The sequence below is a fragment of the Hyla sarda genome, chromosome 13, assembly GCF_029499605.1.
Source record: "Hyla sarda isolate aHylSar1 chromosome 13, aHylSar1.hap1, whole genome shotgun sequence".
In the NCBI taxonomy this organism is placed as follows: Eukaryota; Metazoa; Chordata; class Amphibia; order Anura; family Hylidae; genus Hyla; species Hyla sarda.
In genome coordinates, this window is record NC_079201.1 from 2,489,674 (window position 1) to 2,510,229 (window position 20,556).

At 43.4% G+C, this 20,556-nt stretch overlaps 2 protein-coding genes across 2 annotated transcripts in view; one reads left to right on the plus strand and one right to left on the minus strand.

Annotated features, from left to right (window-relative positions):
• LOC130297236 (uncharacterized) overlaps positions 1–2,817 on the minus strand; it is a 21,604-nt gene extending 18,787 nt beyond the window's left edge. The window contains exon 1 of the mRNA XM_056549452.1: positions 2,776–2,817. The gene's annotated coding sequence lies outside the window, so the exon portion shown is untranslated. The remainder of the gene's footprint in view (positions 1–2,775) is intronic.
• Positions 2,818–3,163: 346 nt separating this feature from the next.
• LOC130297234 (uncharacterized) lies at positions 3,164–18,336 on the plus strand. Its single transcript, XM_056549450.1, has 8 exons — positions 3,164–3,174; positions 7,683–8,484; positions 11,565–12,425; positions 12,710–12,823; positions 13,717–13,776; positions 14,856–15,003; positions 15,778–16,507; positions 16,632–18,336. The coding sequence occupies exons 2-8, from the start codon at positions 7,693–7,695 to the stop codon at positions 16,750–16,752; spliced, it is 2,826 nt and encodes a 941-aa protein (XP_056405425.1). The 5' UTR covers positions 3,164–3,174; positions 7,683–7,692; the 3' UTR covers positions 16,753–18,336.
• Positions 18,337–20,556: the final 2,220 nt, after the last annotated feature.

Consider the following 20,556-nt stretch of genomic DNA (forward strand, 5'->3'; position numbering starts at 1 on the left):
GTTATATTAGTCCTGGTCCTCTATAATACATATAATAGACAGTTATATTAGTCCTGGTCCTCTATAATACATATAATAGACAGTTATATTAGTCCTGGTCCTCTATAATACATATAATAGACAGTTATATTAGTCCTGGTCCCTATAATATATATAATAGACAGTTATATTAGTCCTGGTCCCTATAATACATATAATATACAGTTATATTAGTCCTGGTCCCTATAATACATATAATAGACAGTTATATTAGTCCTGGTCCCTATAATATATATAATAGACAGTTATATTAGTCCTGGTCCTCTATAATACATATAATACACAGTTATATTAGTCCTGGTCCTCTATAATACATATAATAGACAGTTATATTAGTCCTGGTCCCTATAATATATATAATAGACAGTTATATTAGTCCTGGTCCTCTATAATACATATAATAGACAGTTATATTAGTCCTGGTCCTCTATAATACATATAATAGACAGTTATATTAGTCCTGGTCTCTATAATATATATAATAGACAGTTATATTAGTCCTGGTCCCTATAATTTATATAATAGACAGTTATTAGTCCTGGTCCTCTATAATACATATAATAGACAGTTATATTAGTCCTGGTCCCTATAATACATATAATATACAGTTATATTAGTCCTGGTCTCTATAATATATATAATAGACAGTTATATTAGTCCTGGTCCCTATAATATATATAATAGACAGTTATATTAGTCCTGGTCCCTATAATACATATAATAGACAGTTATATTAGTCCTGGTCCTCTATAATACATATAATAGACAGTTATATTAGTCCTGGTCCCTATAATACATATAATACACAGTTATATTAGTCCTGGTCCTCTATAATACATATAATAGACAGTTATATTAGTCCTGGTCCCTATAATTTATATAATAGACAGTTATATTAGTCCTGGTCCCTATAATATATATAATAGACAGTTACATTAGTCCTGGTCCCTATAATACATATAATAGACAGTTATATTAGTCCTGGTCTCTATAATATATATAATAGACAGTTATATTAGTCCTGGTCCCTATAATTTATATAATAGACAGTTATTAGTCCTGGTCCTCTATAATACATATAATACACAGTTATATTAGTCCTGGTCCCTATAATATATATAATAGACAGTTATATTAGTCCTGGTCCCTATAATATATATAATAGACAGTTACATTAGTCCTGGTCCCTATAATACATATAATAGACAGTTATATTAGTCCTGGTCCTCTATAATACATATAATAGACAGTTATATTAGTCCTGGTCCCTATAATATATATAATAGACAGTTATATTAGTCCTGGTCCCTATAATACATATAATAGACAGTTATATTAGTCCTGGTCCTCTATAATACATATAATAGACAGTTATATTAGTCCTGGTCCCTATAATACATATAATAGACAGTTATATTAGTCCTGGTCCTCTATAATACATATAATAGACAGTTATATTAGTCCTGGTCCCTATAATACATATAATACACAGTTATATTAGTCCTGGTCCCTATAATACATATAATAGACAGTTATATTAGTCCTGGTCCCTATAATACATATAATAGACAGTTATATTAGTCCTGGTCCCTATAATTTATATAATAGACAGTTATATTAGTCCTGGTCCCTATAATATATATAATAGACAGTTATATTAGTCCTGGTCCCTATAATATATATAATAGACAGTTATATTAGTCCTGGTCCCTATAATATATATAATAGACAGTTATATTAGTCCTGGTCCCTATAATATATATAATAGACAGTTATATTAGTCCTGGTCCCTATAATACATATAATAGACAGTTATATTAGTCCTGGTCCCTATAATACATATAATAGACAGTTATATTAGTCCTGGTCCCTATAATACATATAATACACAGTTATATTAGTCCTGGTCCCTATAATACATATAATAGACAGTTATATTAGTCCTGGTCCTCTATAATACATATAATAGACAGTTATATTAGTCCTGGTCCCTATAATACATATAATACACAGTTATATTAGTCCTGGTCCCTATAATACATATAATAGACAGTTATATTAGTCCTGGTCCCTATAATACATATAATAGACAGTTATATTAGTCCTGGTCCCTATAATTTATATAATACACAGTTATATTAGTCCTGGTCCTCTATAATACATATAATAGACAGTTATATTAGTCCTGGTCCTCTATAATACATATAATAGACAGTTATATTAGTCCTGGTCCTCTATAATACATATAATACACAGTTATATTAGTCCTGGTCCTCTATAATACATATAATATACAGTTATATTAGTCCTGGTCCCTATAATTTATATAATAGACAGTTATATTAGTCCTGGTCCCTATAATATATATAATAGACAGTTATATTAGTCCTGGTCCCTATAATATATATAATAGACAGTTATATTAGTCCTGGTCCCTATAATATATATAATAGACAGTTATATTAGTCCTGGTCCCTATAATACATATAATAGACAGTTATATTAGTCCTGGTCCCTATAATACATATAATACACAGTTATATTAGTCCTGGTCCTCTATAATACATATAATACACAGTTATATTAGTCCTGGTCCTCTATAATACATATAATACACAGTTATATTAGTCCTGGTCCTCTATAATACATATAATACACAGTTATATTAGTCCTGGTCCCTATAATACAGTTATATCAGTCCTGGCCCCCATGTCAGTCCCGGTTCCCCTCACACACAGGAAGGTTTCGGTACAATGTGTCGCAGGCTCCGCGCCCCTCACGTTACCTGCCTCAGACACCCAGCGTGCAGCTTGGAGGGGACAACACTGTTCCTGAGCGCTGATTGGCTGGGACCAAGAGATGACGTCACCGCGCACTGCCCGCTGTTTCCGCGCCTTCTGGGGAAAGCGTTTTTCTCTCTGTTTAGGCGCCGAAGCGCTCTGATTGGCCGTCACTCCGTGACGTCACGGCGCCGGGGCAGCGTGTCCCTCACGTGGATGGGAGAACAGGACCACAACTCCCAGAGTCCTTATCGGACGTGAGGGAAGCGTTTGATGACGTCACGGCCTGTCAGCCAATCAGCGGACATTTTGGCCTCGTACCGTGTTATTTCCTTTTTGTGCGCTGCAGTGAACGGTAGGTTGTGAGTTTCCTGCTTCTAATCTCCCTGTTATCATGCCCGATGAGTGATCTCTAGAGGACACCTTCTATATTACATTAATATATATCTGCCCTGTATACAGGATTGGACTCTGTTCCACAACCTTTAACTCACTAGATGTTGCACAACTACAACTCCCAGCATGCCCTGACAGCCAGAAGTTGGGGGGGGTCTCTGGGTTATTGTGGGGTTGGGATGTCTTAGTGCAATATTTTTGGTCATGTGACTTTACTCACGATGGCGACCAATTACGGCGCAGAATCTGAGAATAAACGCTGCCCTGTGTCTGGTTGCTATGGGAAACACAGACTATTTATGTTAAAGTCAGTGTTTCCCAACCAGGGTGCCTTCAGCTGTTGCAAAACTACAACTCTCAGCATGCCCGGACAGCCGAAGGCTGTCCGGGCATGCTGGGAGTTGTAGTTTTGCAAGCACACTGATAGGAAAAACTATTAAAGGGGTCCACAGGATCTGCGATAACTTGGGGCTCTGACCTCTGGAACCCCAACAATCAAAAAAAACGGAGGTCTCTTATTGGCCCTGTGGACGGAGCCTTAAAGGGGTCCTCCACTGGAAAAATATTTTTTAAATCAATTGGTGCCAGAAAGTTAAACAGATTTGTAAATTATTTCTATATAAAAAAAATCTTAATCCTTCCAGTACTTATCAGCTGTTGTTTTGATCCACAGGAAGTTCTTTTCTTCTTGAATTTCTTTTCTGTCTGACCACAGTGCTCTCTTCTGACACCTCTGTCCATTTTAGGAATTGTCCAGATGAGGAGCAAATCCCCATAGCAAACCTCTCCCGCTCTGGACAGTTCCTGTCATGGACAGAGGTGTCAGCAGAGAGCACTGTGGTCAGACAGAAAAGAAATTCCTGTGGATCAAAACAGCAGCTGATAAGTACTGGAAGGATTAAGATTTTTTTTAATAGAAGTAATTTACAAATCTGACTTTCTGGCACCAGTTGATTTAAAAAATATATGTTTTCCAGTGGAGTACCCCTTTAAATGGTTTTGTAACCATTCATTGCTATGGGACTCACTCTACGCTATCTGTCGGTTCCATAGAAATGAATGGCATGGCGGTCACACATCCATCACTGCTCCGTCCACAGGGGCCAATCAGGGACCTCCATTCTTGTCATTGTTGGAGTCCCTGAGGTCCACTCTCCCCCCCCCCCCCCCCCCCCCCCTTCCCCAACAATCGAACCTATATCATAAAGCCCAGTGGTTCCTAACCAGGGTGCCTCCTGCTGTGGTGACTTTCAGCTGTCCGGCAATGCTGGGAGTTGTAGTTTTGCCACAGCTGGAGGCACACTGCTTGGGGAAAGATTTGTCATGTGTGTAGGAAGACCCCTTTATAGTCAGTCCCTTGTGACTTCATGCATTGGATGTGACCATAAAAGATATTTTGTAGTATTGAAGACGTTCCGTCGTGATGAGGAAAGTTTTATTAGACACACAGATATACCCTAGAGCAGTGGTATCCAACCTGCGGGCCTCCAGATGTTGCAAAACTACAACTCCCAGCATGCCCGAACAGCCGTTGGCTGTCCGGGCATGCTGGGAGTTGTAGTTTTGCAACATCTGGAGGTCTGCAGGTTGAAGACCACTGCCCTAGAGTGATGGGGGGTCATGTGCGGGAGGTCCGGCTGGTATCCTTGTGGTGAGGAAGAACCATCTTTAAACTCATCTCTAGCTGTTGCAGAACTACTACTCCCAGCATGTCTGGACAATAGGAGTTGGTTTCACAACAGCTGGAGAGCCTTGGGATGACTCTTCTAACCTATACAGGATCCAAGGGCCGTTCTTGTTAGGGATCGACAGATTATCGGTTTGTCTGATATTGTCGGACGATAATCGCGATTTTGGACATTATCAGTATCTGCAATTACCTTGCCGATATGCCGATAATGCTCCGCCCATCGCTGGCGCTGCCCCCCCCCATATCCTCCCCCCCATCAAGGGTGTTATAATTACCTGTTCCCGGGGTCCGCGATCCTTCTGGCTCCTGCGCTGTTCCTGTGCGTTGCGTAATGACGAGTGATGTCCCCAACGCAACGGGGGAGTCGATGGGGCAACTGTGGTGGTTAGACTCAGGACAGGCAGGGGGAGAGAAGCGGGTGGCGGCGGCGGTCTCTGGCACCGCAAAAGCCGCTGCAGTTCTATGATTTAAAGTGCCCGCTTTAAATCATTGATGTGCAACTGCTTCTGCCCCGCCGGGGGGGTGTTGAAATAGCCGATAACTTATACCGAAATATCGGTATAAGTTATCGGCTATCGGCCTGAAAGGTGACAGATTATCGGTATCGGCCCTAAAAAATCGATATCGGTCGATCCCTAGTTCTTGTCATGTGCAGCTCCCTGTCCCATATAGCGGCCCCATATAGCTGGATTGTGTTCATCATAGTGGTTGACTTCATCTTTCCCATAGTTTCTGTGCCGTAACCACCAAGTGGATGATGCCACCAGTTAGATGTGTGCAGTAATATCCTGTTTTGTCATGTGGATCCTTTATGGGACACGTGTCAACAATTATATAGAGTTCGGCCTTATTTGGGGCACTGTCTCTTTAAGAAACTTGTGACATGTTGTAGTACGTGTCAAAAGTTTTGATAGGTTGGGGTCTGAGTGTTTAGGCTGCGAGCGATATCTAGAACGAGACGAGAAGAGCGCGCTCAGCAAGACTAATGTACAATGTAAGTCTATGGGATTGTCTCATCAGCCGCACTTTTCTCTTTGCTCGTTCTAACAATTGGTCAGGGTCTTAACACTCAGACCCCGACCAATCGAAACTCAAGACTTGTCTCTAGGACAGGGCAGCAGTTTTTTGAGGGGACAAATACACTTTAACTTTCCCCAGTCGGTCAGTAGAATATTCATTTATCCAGAAGGGCTTCTGCCATAGACATTATATGTTGTTAGTTGAGAAGAACATAAAAAATTCTGTTAAAAAGTTCTGGGTGGAGGGGTCTTCTCAAAGAAAATGGCCACGATGTATAATGAATGGTGGACTGGAAATCTGCATTGCATAAGGGGGTGGTCTTCTCAAAGAGGTTTTGGAGTTTTCACTGTAAATGCCTGTTTGGCTAACGTTAAGCCTTTTACAATGGAAAAATGGACAGTAGGGGGAGTGGTTGTCAATATAAAGGAAAAGGTACTCTGAGAGGGTTAATCCTGGAGATATTCAGCAGCCTGTGCCTCTCAGTCAGCCCAAACACATCCTCCTGCTGGAGTCAATTATATGTATAAGCAGCAGCTGTGACCTCTGACCTTATGGAGACCTACTACAAGTGATCTCTGCAGACTGAGATGGAGGCAAGGAAAGAGTTAACCTCAGGCTGGAGCCCTGGAGACTGCACAGCTACATGTGTTTACTGAACGAGGGTCCATACTGACCAGACAGCATGCTGCAGGAGTGAGATGTAGCTGCTTCACTGCCACATGATAGTTAGGCTAGTGAACAGTGCCTCTCTGCGACGTATGCCAGCAAAACTCCCGCCAAGACCACAGCATCCGCTGCAATGACGTCTTGCACGCTTCCGACATTACCTGTGTGGATCAGGGGGTATATAAAGACCAGACTCCTCCCACAAATCAGGTTAAGTTAACCTAAACTTATCGGATTTGAAGGGGTTAATGGGCAGTTTTTGGGTTGGATTGAGTATATGCTGAATTGTCCCCTTCCATGACGTCCTTTACATGATGTTTGTAGATTTCGTCTACCCATCCCCCTCACCTCTTGATGACTTTGTCTCGGCTCAGATATTTAGTGGAGATGGTTTGTGTTATGTGGAATCTCTTTGTAGTGGAGTTGACCTTGGAACCTTTTTAGTGGATCAATATGGCCACCAATATTAAGAGGAGTCTCTAGAAGATCAAACATTTGGTAAGTTTTTCGGTGCTAGTTGAAAGTATTCCGAATTATTTGGGATTGTTGGTGATTGGTTATTCCGGATAGTGACATTCGGTGGGGGCACAAAATCTTCTCTCAATGCCAACCTCATGATGATGGATCCTAAACGTCCTGAGCTGCGGCCATTTAGAGGCTTACAGAAGCCTATGGATCTCTGTGGATTGAGTTGGATGGAGTTCGGTAAGTACGTCTACTTTCCTAGCCATCCGTGGTTTTACCAAGTTACAGGCAGCATCCCCGGCTGTACAATATACAAGGCGTCAACCTGAAATACCTGCAATAATACAGAGACTGCAAAATAAGAGGACGCGTCTCCCAGACGTCAGTGACTGCGGTGAATCTACTCGGCCACAGCGTACATGGTGAAGTCTTAGTCAATGGGATTTACAGCAAAATTGAGGCTTTGGATGGTCCCGGACAATAAGGTGCCTATGCGTAAATTGGGGTCCATATTGTGGGAAACGCCAAAGTCACACACATTTTAGTCTCTTTTTACTTGTTTTTGTGTTGTCCAATTAATTGTTTTATTAAGAGGAAACTCCGTCTGTTTTGTCTTGCTCTTCCAGGGAGACGACCATGCCCAATTGTATTGTTTTAGGCTGTCCGCACAGGTGTGGCAACAAGAACCAGTCCCCGGAAGTCATATTACATTGTTTCCCCCAAACACTAGATCGAATAAAGGATTGGCTTCTCCGGACTGGTCAGATCTATGAAGATCTAGATGGATTGGCACAACGCATCTACGAGAGCAAAAAAACCAATCCGTATCGCCTCTGCTCAGCCCATTTTACAATAGACAGTTATATTATAAATGCAACCAAAAGAATACTTCGACCTAATGCCCTCCCTAGTATTTTCCCTCCTCCTGGGGCGTATTATGGTCGGAAACGTCCAGGAAGGAGGAAAAAAAACAAGGATTCCAATCAGCGTCCCAGATCCCCACCTCCCTCGGTTTGGAAAGAATCGTGGGCTGGCAGAGACAATCTATGTGAGGGTGATGACACCAAGCCGGACGTGTCTTGTGTCGATATAAGAAATGCTGAACGGTTCAATAAATCTGTATCTGGCACCGCGTTCAGAGATCACCCGCAGGTCCTTCACCCCAGGCCAGATCCTCCTCACTCACTACTGGCTGGAATTAAAGAAGAGCAGCTTGAAGTGCCGTGTGATGGACATGAAAATAGGGTCATGCCTCCTCCGAGCATGCTGGAGTCTATAAAATCTGAGAATATCGATGAGCCCCCTGAAGACCAGGAGGATACATTTCGTATTGTAATAGACTTGCCCACAAAACAAGACAACTGCCTGAAGTGCCTCGGTCTGGAAGAGAAGATGGAATCCAGAGGTACAGATGAGAGTCTCTGTGAGGTTAGTATGACGGATACACCCATAAGCATTGGATGTTTCTCCTGAAGAAAGTCCTGTTCTTATCATAGTTATCTGACTCATGGCAACCTGTCCATGTGCCCCCAAGAACCATCTCAAAAACTCTCCATACCCATCATCTGTGCCCGTATCTATGTGAGATTACGTCCTGGATGTATCGATCAATGTACCGTACTGTAGGGAACTCCCCTCCAATAAACTTTGCATTGTGTAAGACAAAAAATGGGGACTATTTACCTCAGAAATAATGTTTTGGGGGTTTTGTATATATTTTTTTATATCCTTATGTTAGACTTTAAATCTGATTCTTAACTAATATTGTTGGTGATGTGATACAGGTTTAGCGGAATTTATGAAATGTAAATCTGAGAATATAATGTTTGAGTTTAGGGCAAAAATAATCCAATAAATGGCGGTCAGCTGTGGATCTTGCTCATGACTAAAGGCACATTAGGATGTGGTAAGTACCTCCGATCTGTAGCTGAATGCCCCGGAAGAGGTATTCCCATCTCAGACATTTTTGGTATAGTCACAGGATGTAATGTCCACCACCTGCTTATAAAACTAGTCACCCCCCTAACCCCATCTCCTCTGGCCTGTGTGTACTGGATAGAGGTATTCGGGATGACGAGCGGCTGCTTTAGGCAGATGATGCTGTATAGCGTTCTCCCGAGGTGACAGAAGCTGAAGTGAACCGTTCTGTCACGTAAATCTGCAGACACCGTACGTAACGTGATTGTTGCGAGGAGTTCCAGGACCTGAGAGAAGGACGTTCCCTTTCTGCATTCTATCCAGTGACCGCAATGTTTTTACGCATCTCCCACTGACCCATTTACAGAGGAAATCTGGGAAGACGTTATTTCCACCAGAGCCATGCGCCTGTCTGCTTGTACCCTACAATAACATTCCTCATACACCACATATACTGGATGTTCTCCATCAATATATGAAAGCCACATATGTGCTGGATATTCAAGCGTCTGGAGTGTTAGGTGGAGGAAGGGTATTCATGACGATTCATCATGACACAAATCCTGTTGTCAGACTTCACCCTGCATGTTGGGTCCATCTCAGAAACTATTATGTTTTATTCTGGTAAATCTGAGTATAGGTTAATCTAGAGCAGAAGGCTCTTATTCTTGATAAAATATTCTGAAAACCAAGGAACAAGACTGAAGCTTCATCTGTGCTGGGACAACAGCTCAGTGGGCAGACGGACATATTCTCAGAAGAGTTTATGGGGAAAAAGAGGACCACTTTACCCAAAAAGAAGGCGACCTCCTACTATGCGGATACATATATGTATATGTACAGGTGAAGGGAAAGGTCATATTTACAGTCATGGCCGTAAATGTTGGCACCCCTGAAATTTTTCTAGAAAATGAAGTATTTCTCACAGGAAAGGATTGCAGTAACACATGTTTTGCTATACACATGTTTATTCCCTTTGTGTGTATTGGAACTAAACCAAAAAAGGAGGAAAAAAAAGCAAATTAGACATAATGTCACCAAACTCCCAAAATGGGCTGGACAAAATTATTGGCGCCCTTTCAAAATTGTGGATAAATAAGATTGTTTCAAGCATGTGATGTTCCTTTATACTCACCTGGGGCAAGTAACAGGTGTGGGCAATATAAAAATCACACCTGAAAGCAGATAAAAAGGAGAGAAGTTCACTTAGTCTTTGCCCTGTGTGTGCCACACTAAGCATGGACAACAGAAAGAGGAGAAGAGAACTGTCTGAGGACTTAATTGTGGAAAAATATTAACAATTTCAAGGTTATCCATCTCCAGAGATCTAGATTTGCCTTTGTCCACAGTGCGCAACATTATCAAGAAGTTTGCAACCCATGGCACTGTAGATAATCTCCCTGGGCATGGACGGAAGAGAAAAATTGATGAAAGGTGTCAACACAGGATAGTCCAGATGGTGGATAAGCAGCCCCAAACAAGTTCCAAAGATATTCAAGCTGTCCTGCTGTCCATTGACATTTAAATGAAATGAAATGCTATGGAGGAGACCCAGGAGGACCCCACTGCTGACACAGATACCTAAAAAAGCAAGACTACATTTTACCAAAATGAACTTGAGTAACCAAAATCCTTCTGGGAAAACATCTTGTGGACAGATGAGACCAAGATAGAGCTTTTTGGTAAAGCATATCACTCTACTGTTTACCGAAAATGGAATGAGGCCTACAAAGAAAATAACACAGTACTTACAGTGAAATATGGTGGAGGGCCAATTATGTTTTGGGTTGTTTTGCTGCCTCTGCCACTTAGGGCCTTGAATGTGTACAAGGCATCATGAAATCTGAGGATTACCAACGGATTTTGGGTCGCACAGAACAGCCCAGTGTCAGAAAGATGGGTTTGCGTCCGAGATCTTGGTTCTTCCAGCAGGACAATGACCCCAAACATACGTCAAAAAGCACCAAGAAATGGATGGCAACAAAGTTCTGAAGTGGCAGCAATGAGTCCAGATCTAAATACCATTGATCACCTGTGGAGAGATCTTAAAATTACTGTTGGGAAAAGGCGCCTTCCAATAAGAGAGACCTGGAGCAGTTTGTAAAGGAAGAGTGGTTGAACATTCCGGCTGAGAGGTGTAAGAAGCTTATTGATGGTTATAGGAAGACACTGATTTCACTTATTTTTTCCAAATGGTGTGCAACCGAATACTAAGTTAAGGGGGCCAATAATTTTGTTCAGACCATTTTTTGGAGTTTGGTGACATTATGTCCAATTTCCTTTTGTTTCCTCCCTTTTTTGGTTTAGTTCCAATACACACGAAGGGATTAAACATGTGTATAGCAAAACATGTGTTACTGCAAAAATTTCAGGGGTGCCAACATTTACGGTCATGACTGTATAAGTACAGGTGAAGGGATAGGACATATATATATGGGTGTGTGTGTACAGATGTAGGGATAGGTCTTATATAAATATATTTGTCCAGGTGAAGGGATAAGTCTTATATATGTATGTACAGGTGAAGGGATAGGTCTTATATGTTTACAGTTGAAGAGATAGGTCTTAACTTTGTCCTTGTCATTTTTCAGGCAGAAGAGATGCCAAAATGTATTGTGAAGGGCTGTCCGCACTGTGCCGGGAGGAAGAACAGCACGCCCGGCGTGACTCTACACATGTTTCCCAAGGACTTGACCATGATTAAGAAATGGCTCCAGCAGACTAACCAGGATTTTGGGGATCTTGACCTGTTTGCACAGGGGATCTTGCAAGGAAAAATGGGAGTTTCCCGTATTTGCTCAGCCCATTTTGCCCCAGAATGCTACTCCATAGTTGGGTCTCAAAAAATACTTATGGAAGGTGCCATCCCAACAATATTCCCTGAGAGGGATAAACCATCTAAGAATGCGACTGCAGCTACCCCAGTGCTCCAGAACATGTACGTACCTTTAAATCTGTGGACAAACAACATGTCTGTGTTATCAAACGTGGCTCCATGGGGAGTTAAACAGGTGATCGGTCCTGGCATTGCCCTGAATCCAGACAATGAGATGGTCAGAAATGGTTTGGGGGTAAATGTCATTGATTCAAGTTCAACAACACAATATATTACGGGAGAGAGTCCTGATGAACATGGATATGTCTTCTATGAGGAGGTATATACCAGTGCTGATCCACCAGAAGCTGCGCCATACGAGTGGCCAAATACTGAGACCTGCCCAACGTTCCCCGACTTGTCAGCTAATAAGGTGGATAAAAGCACCCAGTGGCCCGAGCTTGAGTATAATACGAGCGGAGAACTCTGGAAAGTTATGCATGATCATTTCTATAAAGTACCACACGGCAGCAAGTCTCTAAACAAGGGTCTGAACCGAAGCCTCCTCATGATGGAGTATATGTCCAAGAATGGGATCGAGAACTACTTCCAAGCCAGTCATACGGAGAGCCAAGTGGTACGTGTTAGTCAGTTTCACTTCAGATTGTGGAGGTGCACCAGTAGTAATGTCATTTGGGAAGGGTTGTCCCTATGGACCCTGCTCGGTCATGGTCAGCCAGAGCTTGCAAGGTTCAAGAGACCTCTCCTCTTTCCCATTGGTAGGAATTGGGGGGGAAACTATTTTAGCGTCCATTAAACCATTTGATTGGTGCGTTTTACAAGCCATTTTATGTCTGTCCACTGTCTATGAACGAGCATACCGGTGCTCAGTATCCTCACTCTGTATGTTCTCCCCCATAGATCTCCATGTTGCAGGACGTGGCCGACATCTTTGCAATGGTTCAGAATGAGAATTTAAAGACGATCACAATACTGAACAAGGCCCTGGAGGTGGTCTCCATGATAGCTGGAGAGGTGAGCTCCATGAATAATGCTCACACCCCACTTACATTACATTTCACATTGTCAGGGAGGATTTTATGGTTAATTTCTTAAAGAGGTTTTCCCCAAAATAGACAATAACCAGTTACCTACAGGACAGCTAACAGATGTCTGATCGCCAGGACCCCAACTGATCATCAGGATGAATTTTTTCTGTGTTCCCATATCCCCCCGGAACATTTTCGATTATCTGCGGCGATGGCCTGGCACCATATAACGCACGCAGGGTCTGGGGCTTGGCCAATGCCTAAAATTAAAATGCTAGGTCAGTGTTTCCCAATCAGTTGCCTCCAAGGTAATAGGGGGGGAAAACAAAGACCCTTATGCTCCTCTAGCCCCGGTCCCTGCAGGTCTGCCGCTGATCCCGTTTTCCTCCGTGCTATCCCGGTATCTTCTCTGTTCTCCCAGCTGGTTCCAGGACCTTTCCAGCAGTGTCAGGACGCTGATTGGCTGAGCAGGAAGGTCCTGTAAGTTCCATAAGACACCAGATCGCACAGAGGAGAACAGGATCTGCGGCAGACCTACGGGGGAACGGGGCTGCGTGAGCATCAGGGTTATTATCTGTCCCTCGGACCCCTATTATTACTTAGGACAGTGTTTCCCAACCAGGGTACTGAAAACTGTCCAGACATGCTGGGAGGAGGAGTTTTGCAACAGCTGGAGGCACCCTGGTTGGAAAACACTGACTAAGCATTTGAATTTCAGGTAATTGCAAATTTTCTTAGTGAACCATATCGAAGTATCACAATTTGCAAAAATAGTGATTGTGATATATCGTGCAGCGTCTATGGATCCCCGAGAGGGGTCACTATTATACGATTCTTGTATTCTCCTTGTTTATGTGACGTGTTCTCATCATTTTACAGGAATGGATTATTATAAACAAGAACTCCATCCAGAATGGCCTGCACCATCTGACCGGAGAGGTGAGCGGACATATTGTCATATTCTAGTCCAATATTCAGTGAATGTATATTAAATTGCAAACCGCTATTGACAGGCGATAAAGGGGTAAAAAAAAAGTTTTTAATCCAACTGGCGCCAGAAAGTTCTACTTATCCGCTGCTGTGTTGTAACGGTGTGGACCCGCTGGGCCACTTACTGGTTTGGCTTTGGTCAAAACGTGAGAGCGGTGTCAAAGTATCTGACTGGATCTCACCCAGCAGGCCAGAAGATCAAGAGGCAAAGCACCTAAGAAACAGGCAGGTGGAGCTAGCACAGGAGTCAGTAGAGACTAGACAGACCAGATGTAATAGCTGAATAGCACCGGTGCAGATGGTGGTCCGCTCAATAGAAAGCAGAGGCGGAATTCACCAAAACCGTACAAACAACCGAACCTTCTAATGGATAACCTCTTTGTATCTCAGGTGAGAAGGTGAGGGCGGAGCGCACTTAAATAGGAAATGGCCGTAAGGGATTGGAGGGGAAATACAGTCAGAGGCGCGTAAGAACCCAGAAAGAGACAGCCCCCTGCTAGATGTACCAAACACTGTCACTGGGTGAGACAGACCGGAGCCGTGCATGCTGTTCAACCAAGGTAGGCAGCAGAATGTGGTACACTCTGATGGCTGCAAACCGCCAGTGTTACATGTATGATCCACGGGAAGTTGTGTAGTTCTTTCCAGTCTGGCCACAGTGCTCTCTGCTGACACCTCTGTCCATGTCAGGAACTGTCCAGAGCAGGAATAAATCCCCATAGCAAATCTCTCCTGCTCTGGACAGTTCCTGACATGGACAGAGGTGTCAGCAGAGAGCACTGTGGTCAGACTGGAAAGAACTACACAACTTCCTGTGGAGCATACAGCAGCTGATAAGTACTGGAAGGATTAAGATTTTTTTAATAGAAGTAATTTACTAATCGGTTTAACTTTCTGGCACCAGTTGATTAAAATAAAGTGGTTTGTGTTATTAGGAGACTGTGGCCAATGTAAGAAACTGTCCAAAGTAAAACAAAAATAAATGTCCGCTCCGTTACCCCCTGATGTAAATCGTGCGTTTTTCCCAGTTTCCGGTGAGGTTTAGCGATGTGGCAGTCTTCTTCACAATGGATGAATGGTCCTATGTAGAGCAGCACAAGGAGGACTACGAGGGGTTAATTACAGACACCGTCCCGGTGGATCGCGTGTGGGAGGTCCCAGAAGACTGGGATTCTGGTAAGAGACGGTGTTTATGAACATGGGAAAGTTATTGGCAGTTGTTGCATTATGGGATTGTTTTTTAACCTGTCCAATGCCAGATGTAAATATAAATGTAATTTCCCATAATGCAAAATATCACAATCACATGGCGACTAAATGTCCATATGGCCCCCTGGAAAAACTAGTGATGACCTGCGGCGGTGGCCCGGCACCATATCACGGACGCAACTACAACTGGGGCTGGGCCAAAATCCAAATGCTAAGTCAGTGTTTCCCAACCAGGGTGCCGCCAGCTGTTGAAAAAATACAGGGGAACATAAACCTGATGCTCCCCTAGCCCCGGTCCCTGTAGGTCTGCCGCAGATCCTGCTCACCTCAGTGCGGTCCCGGTATCTTCTCTGCTGGTTCAAGGACCTTTCCCGCTCAACCAATCAGTGGCTGCAGTTGGGTCCTGTGTCAGGCCAGTGATTGGCTGAGCAGGAAGGTCCTGTAAGTCCCATAAGACACCGGACTGCACAGAGGAGAACGGGATCTGCAGCAGACCTATGGGGAGCGTTAGGTTTATATAGGTTTCCCCCGCACCCCGACACAACATTAATGGGGGAGGATGTGACATTGGGGGTGTGGACATGAAATGGGGGGATAGTCGGGTAATGTGAAATGGGGGGGGGGGGAGGGAATTCTCCATTTGTTTATTGTATCACAATCGCACATTTTGCCCAAATTGTGCCACCCTAGCAATGACCCTAAAGCTTTGGATGTGACTAGAGTATATACTGTTTCTGACAGATCCCATGACTGATTACTATGAAGAAGAAGAAGAAGTAATAGAACAAGAAGAAGTGGAGCAGTATATAAAAGAGGAGGAGGAGGAGGAGGAAGACCTGGAAGAGGAGCCCCCAAAAACTCCACTGTCCTCTGACTGGGAACCAGACAGTGATATGGAATCTGAGGAAGAAGAAGCTAAGACCCCTGAGAGCCCTGAGACCTCTGAGACTTTGGTCCCCCCTGAAGAGCCCCCACCCCCAATGCCCCATAAGTGTGACCAGTGTGAAGAGGCTTTCCCCGCTGAGGAGGCTCTGGAGGCGCACAAACTGACGCACATAGAGAAGTGTGAGGACTGCGAGGAACTCTTCAGCACCAAGGCAGAACTCATCAAACACCGGGCCGAGAACCACGCCACCAAGCGCTACGCCTGCACCATCTGCGGCATAGAGTACGAGTACAAGTCTCAGTTCATCATCCACCAGAGGGCGCACACCGGAGAGAAACCCTTCGCCTGCGAGCATTGCGGGAAGAAGTTTGGCCACAGAAGCAGCTTACTCGTCCACCAGAGGAGACACACGGAGGGAAAAACATTCGAGTGCAATCAATGTGACCGACGCTTCGATAAGAAGAGCGAAGTCCTCCGCCACGAGAGGAAGGTCCACGAGAGGAAGAAGCCCCAGTGCACCAAGTGCAAGAAGACCTTCCAGTATAAAAGGACCCTGGTGAAGCACATGCGGGACCACGACCACGAGTAAAGACATCTCGTTTTTTTTTTAATTATATGTAGTATTTTTTATTCATTTATTTATTTCATGTTTTATAGATCTTGTTTATATTTTAGTATTGTTCATTTATTTTTTTATTATTTTTTGTAGGTTGATTGACGATGAAGGCCAGCCCCACACGAAGCCGTACAAATGCAAGAAATGCGATAAGAGGTTTAAAAAGAAAGGAAATTTAGAGAAACACAAGTGGGATCACGACTCAGACGAATAAGGCTGTTGGAGTTTTGTTTTTTTTTGTTTTTTTTCGGTGCTACAGTAGGTCTGGGAGGGGTGTGGGGGGAGGACCCGTGTGCTGCGTTGGCCCCATAATTCCAAATGCTGGGCAGCAGGTTCTTCTAGGCTTCACGTAGCCCAGATCATATTCAATAATGGTCGAATTCGGACCCGGTTACCGATATCTAGAACATTCCAGTCTTTATGGTTCTATGTTCATTATTGAATTTCTTAGGTGGGGCCAGGTACTCGGTACTATGGGTGAAAGTAGGAGCCGTCCGGGCACTAAGGAGTCAACCAATGTCCACTGTACAGCACAGACTTCATCCCCCCCTCCTTCCCCGTGGCTTGTCTCTGGCATAACTACAATTTAAAGGGGTACTCCACTGGGGGGGAAAAGTAAAAACAAAAAAAATCAACCGAGGCCAGAAAGTTTTACAGATTTGTATATTACTTCTATATAAAAATCTTAATCCTTCCATTACTTATCAGCTGCTTTATGCTCCACAGAAAGTTGTGTAGATCTTTCCAGTCTGACCACAGTGCTCTCTGCTGACACCTCTGTCCGTGTCAGGAACTGTCCGGAGCAAGAGAGGTTTGCTTTGGGGATTATTTTTTTTTTTCCTGTTCTGGACAGTTCCTGACACGGACAGAGGTGTCAGCAGAGAGCACTGTGGTAAGACTGGAAAGATCTACACAACTTCCATACAGCAGCTGATAAGTACCGGAAGGATTAAGATTTTTATATAGAATAATTTACAAATCTGTATAAACTTTCGGGAGCCAGTTGATTTGAAAACTTTTTTTAATTTTTTTCCAGCGGAATACCCCTTTAAGGCCATGTTCACACACATTTCCGAGTAGAATCAGCAAAAAGAATAGACATGACTGGAAATCCTATTGAAATGAGTGGGATTCCGTGGAATATTCGGTCATCTCTATACTTTTTGACGATTCCACCGTGTGAACGTGCCCTTACTTTTGCAAACTTAGCTTTCCTAACGTGGTCAATAGTTTGGATGAACCACAACCGGCACATCGGTGGACGCCATTGGTGTGTGATTATAGTTGAACCAGTGATCTGTCCAGTGTTTCCCGACCACGGTGCCTTCAGCTGTTGCAAAACTACAACTCCCAGCATGCCCGGACAGCCTTCGGCTGTCCGGGCATGCTGGGAGTTGTAGTTTTGCAACAGCTGGAGGCTCCCTGGTTTGAAAAAAACAGACTTAGGTCATAGCAAGTGGAGTGCAGAGGATCCCTGGACATTACTCGATATTGCTACTATTGTAGCGCCCATTAATATAGCGAAGTGTAGAAATTATGTATATAGATGGTTGCCGTGAAGAGAACCGTATCCTGAAAGGAAAAAAAAAGCCAAAATTTTGGATGTTCCCATACGAGCGCTCACCTGACGAGAGCATGAACATGGCGGCCGGTAACCGCGTCCTGTATAAAGGCTGTAGTTTCTCTTAAGTATTAAGACTTCTCTTATACTGTTTTTTTGTTGTTTTTTTGACACTTTACGGCACTGAATATATTATGTTTTTTATGTTTCTGGAAATAAATCTTTATCCTAAAAGAATCGGGGGCCCCGCTCTGTCTCAATGCTGAATCCCCCTCCATGTCATCTGACTGATATAGGAGGTGACTAGAATCATTGGCGCTGTGCAGAATTACATAGACGCTTGTTATTAGTACAAACTGTGTAGATCAAGAGTAAAAACGAATATAGGAAACTGTGTAATGGAGCTTATGAGACAAAAATGCTTCTTTCTCCTGTTGTTAGGCTTCTTGCCTCTTGCTACTCCTCCTGTGAGACTGTAGTCCACTCTGAAAATCAGCTCAATACAAGTCTATGGAGGAGGGAGCTCCAGACAAGCAATACAAGTCTATGGAGGAGGGAGCTCCAGACAAGCAATACAAGTCTATGGAGGAGGGAGCTCCAGACAAGCAATACAAGTCTATGGAGGAGGGAGCTCCAGACAAGCAATACAAGTCTATGGAGGAGGGAGCTCCAGACAAGCAATACAAGTCTATGGAGGAGGGAGCTCCAGACAAGCAATACAAGTCTATGGAGGAGGGAGCTCCAGACAAGCAAAACAAGTCTATGGAAGAGGGAGCTCCAGACAAGCAAAACAAGTCTATGGAGGAAGGAGCTCCAGCCAAGCAATAAAAGTCTATGGAGGAGGGTGCGCCAGACAAGCAATACAAGTCTATGGAGGAGGGAGCTCCAGACAAGCAATACAAGTCTATGGAGGAGGGAGCTCAAGACAAGCAATACAAGTCTATGGAGGAGGGAGCTCCAGACAAGCAATACAAGTCTATGGAGGAGGGAGCTCCAGACAAGCAATACAAGTCTATGGAGGAGGGAGCTCCAGACAAGCAATACAAGTCTATGGAGGAAGGAGCTCCAGCCAAGCAATACAAGTCTATGGAGGAGGGAGCTCCAGACAAGCAATACAAGTCTATGGAGGAGGGAGCTCCAGACAAGCAATACAAGTCTATGGAGGAGGGAGCTCCAGACAAGCAATACAAGTCTATGGAGGAGGGAGCTCCAGACAAGCAATACAAGTCTATGGAGGAGGGAGCTCCAGACAAGCAAAACAAGTCTATGGAAGAGGGAGCTCCAGACAAGCAAAACAAGTCTATGGAGGAAGGAGCTCCAGCCAAGCAATAAAAGTCTATGGAGGAGGGTGCGCCAGACAAGCAATACAAGTCTATGGAGGAGGGAGCTCCAGACAAGCAATACAAGTCTATGGAGGAGGGAGCTCAAGACAAGCAATACAAGTCTATGGAGGAGGGAGCTCCAGACAAGCAATACAAGTCTATGGAGGAGGGAGCTCCAGACAAGCAATACAAGTCTATGGAGGAGGGAGCTCCAGACAAGCAATACAAGTCTATGGAGGAAGGAGCTCCAGCCAAGCAATACAAGTCTATGGAGGAGGGAGCTCCAGACAAGCAATACAAGTCTATGGAGGAGGGAGCTCCAGACAAGCAATACAAGTCTATGGAGGAGGGAGCTCCAGACAAGCAATACAAGTCTATGGAGGAGGGAGCTCCAGACAAGCAATACAAGTCTATGGAGGAGGGAGCTCCAGACAAGCAATACAAGTCTATGGAGGAGGGAGCTCCAGACAAGCAATACAAGCCTATTGGACAGGAGAGATGAAAAGTATGCACACTTTATATAATAGACAGTGATAGCGGTGATCCTCATGTACACAAAGGACAGGTGAAAAGTCACCAGAAATGACAAGTACTTTTTATTTATCTGTACCTTTTTGGCCTAGATGTGATTTTAATCAACTTTTAAAAATTCCATTCATCGCACAGGATCGGTAGCATTATATTTTATTTGCATCAACTATGCAAATTTACATATTTTTTATGTTTGAAAAATGGGTAACACAAGTGGCGAGAACTTTTATTATAGATATATAGATATATATATATCAGAACTCCTTTTAGGTCATGTTCACACCTTCAGGTTCTTAATTGCAATTATTGAATACAAAGCCAGGAACAGATTGTATAAGCAATCAATTAATTGCTTATATGGAGGACAGGTATATATGGCTTATACAGAGAGGACAGGTATATATATCTCTTATATGGAGGACAGGTGTGTGTATATATATATATATATATATATATATATATATGGCTTATACGGAGGACAGGTATAAAGAAAAAACTAAGACTTCCTGTCTATTCACATCCATTCTTGGATTTTGTATCCAATAATTGTAATTACAAACCTGAACTTGTGAACACGACCTTAAGGCTACAAATGGAAATGGAT

Coding starts and splice junctions, on each gene's coding strand:
- LOC130297234 (XM_056549450.1), top strand. CDS start 7,693: ATGCCCAATTGTATTGTTTTAGGCTGTCCGCACAGGTGTGGCAACAAG. Junction 8,485..11,564: donor CAGATGAGAGTCTCTGTGAG/GTTAGTATGACG, acceptor GTCATTTTTCAG/GCAGAAGAGATGCCAAAATG. Junction 12,426..12,709: donor GTCATACGGAGAGCCAAGTG/GTACGTGTTAGT, acceptor TCTCCCCCATAG/ATCTCCATGTTGCAGGACGT.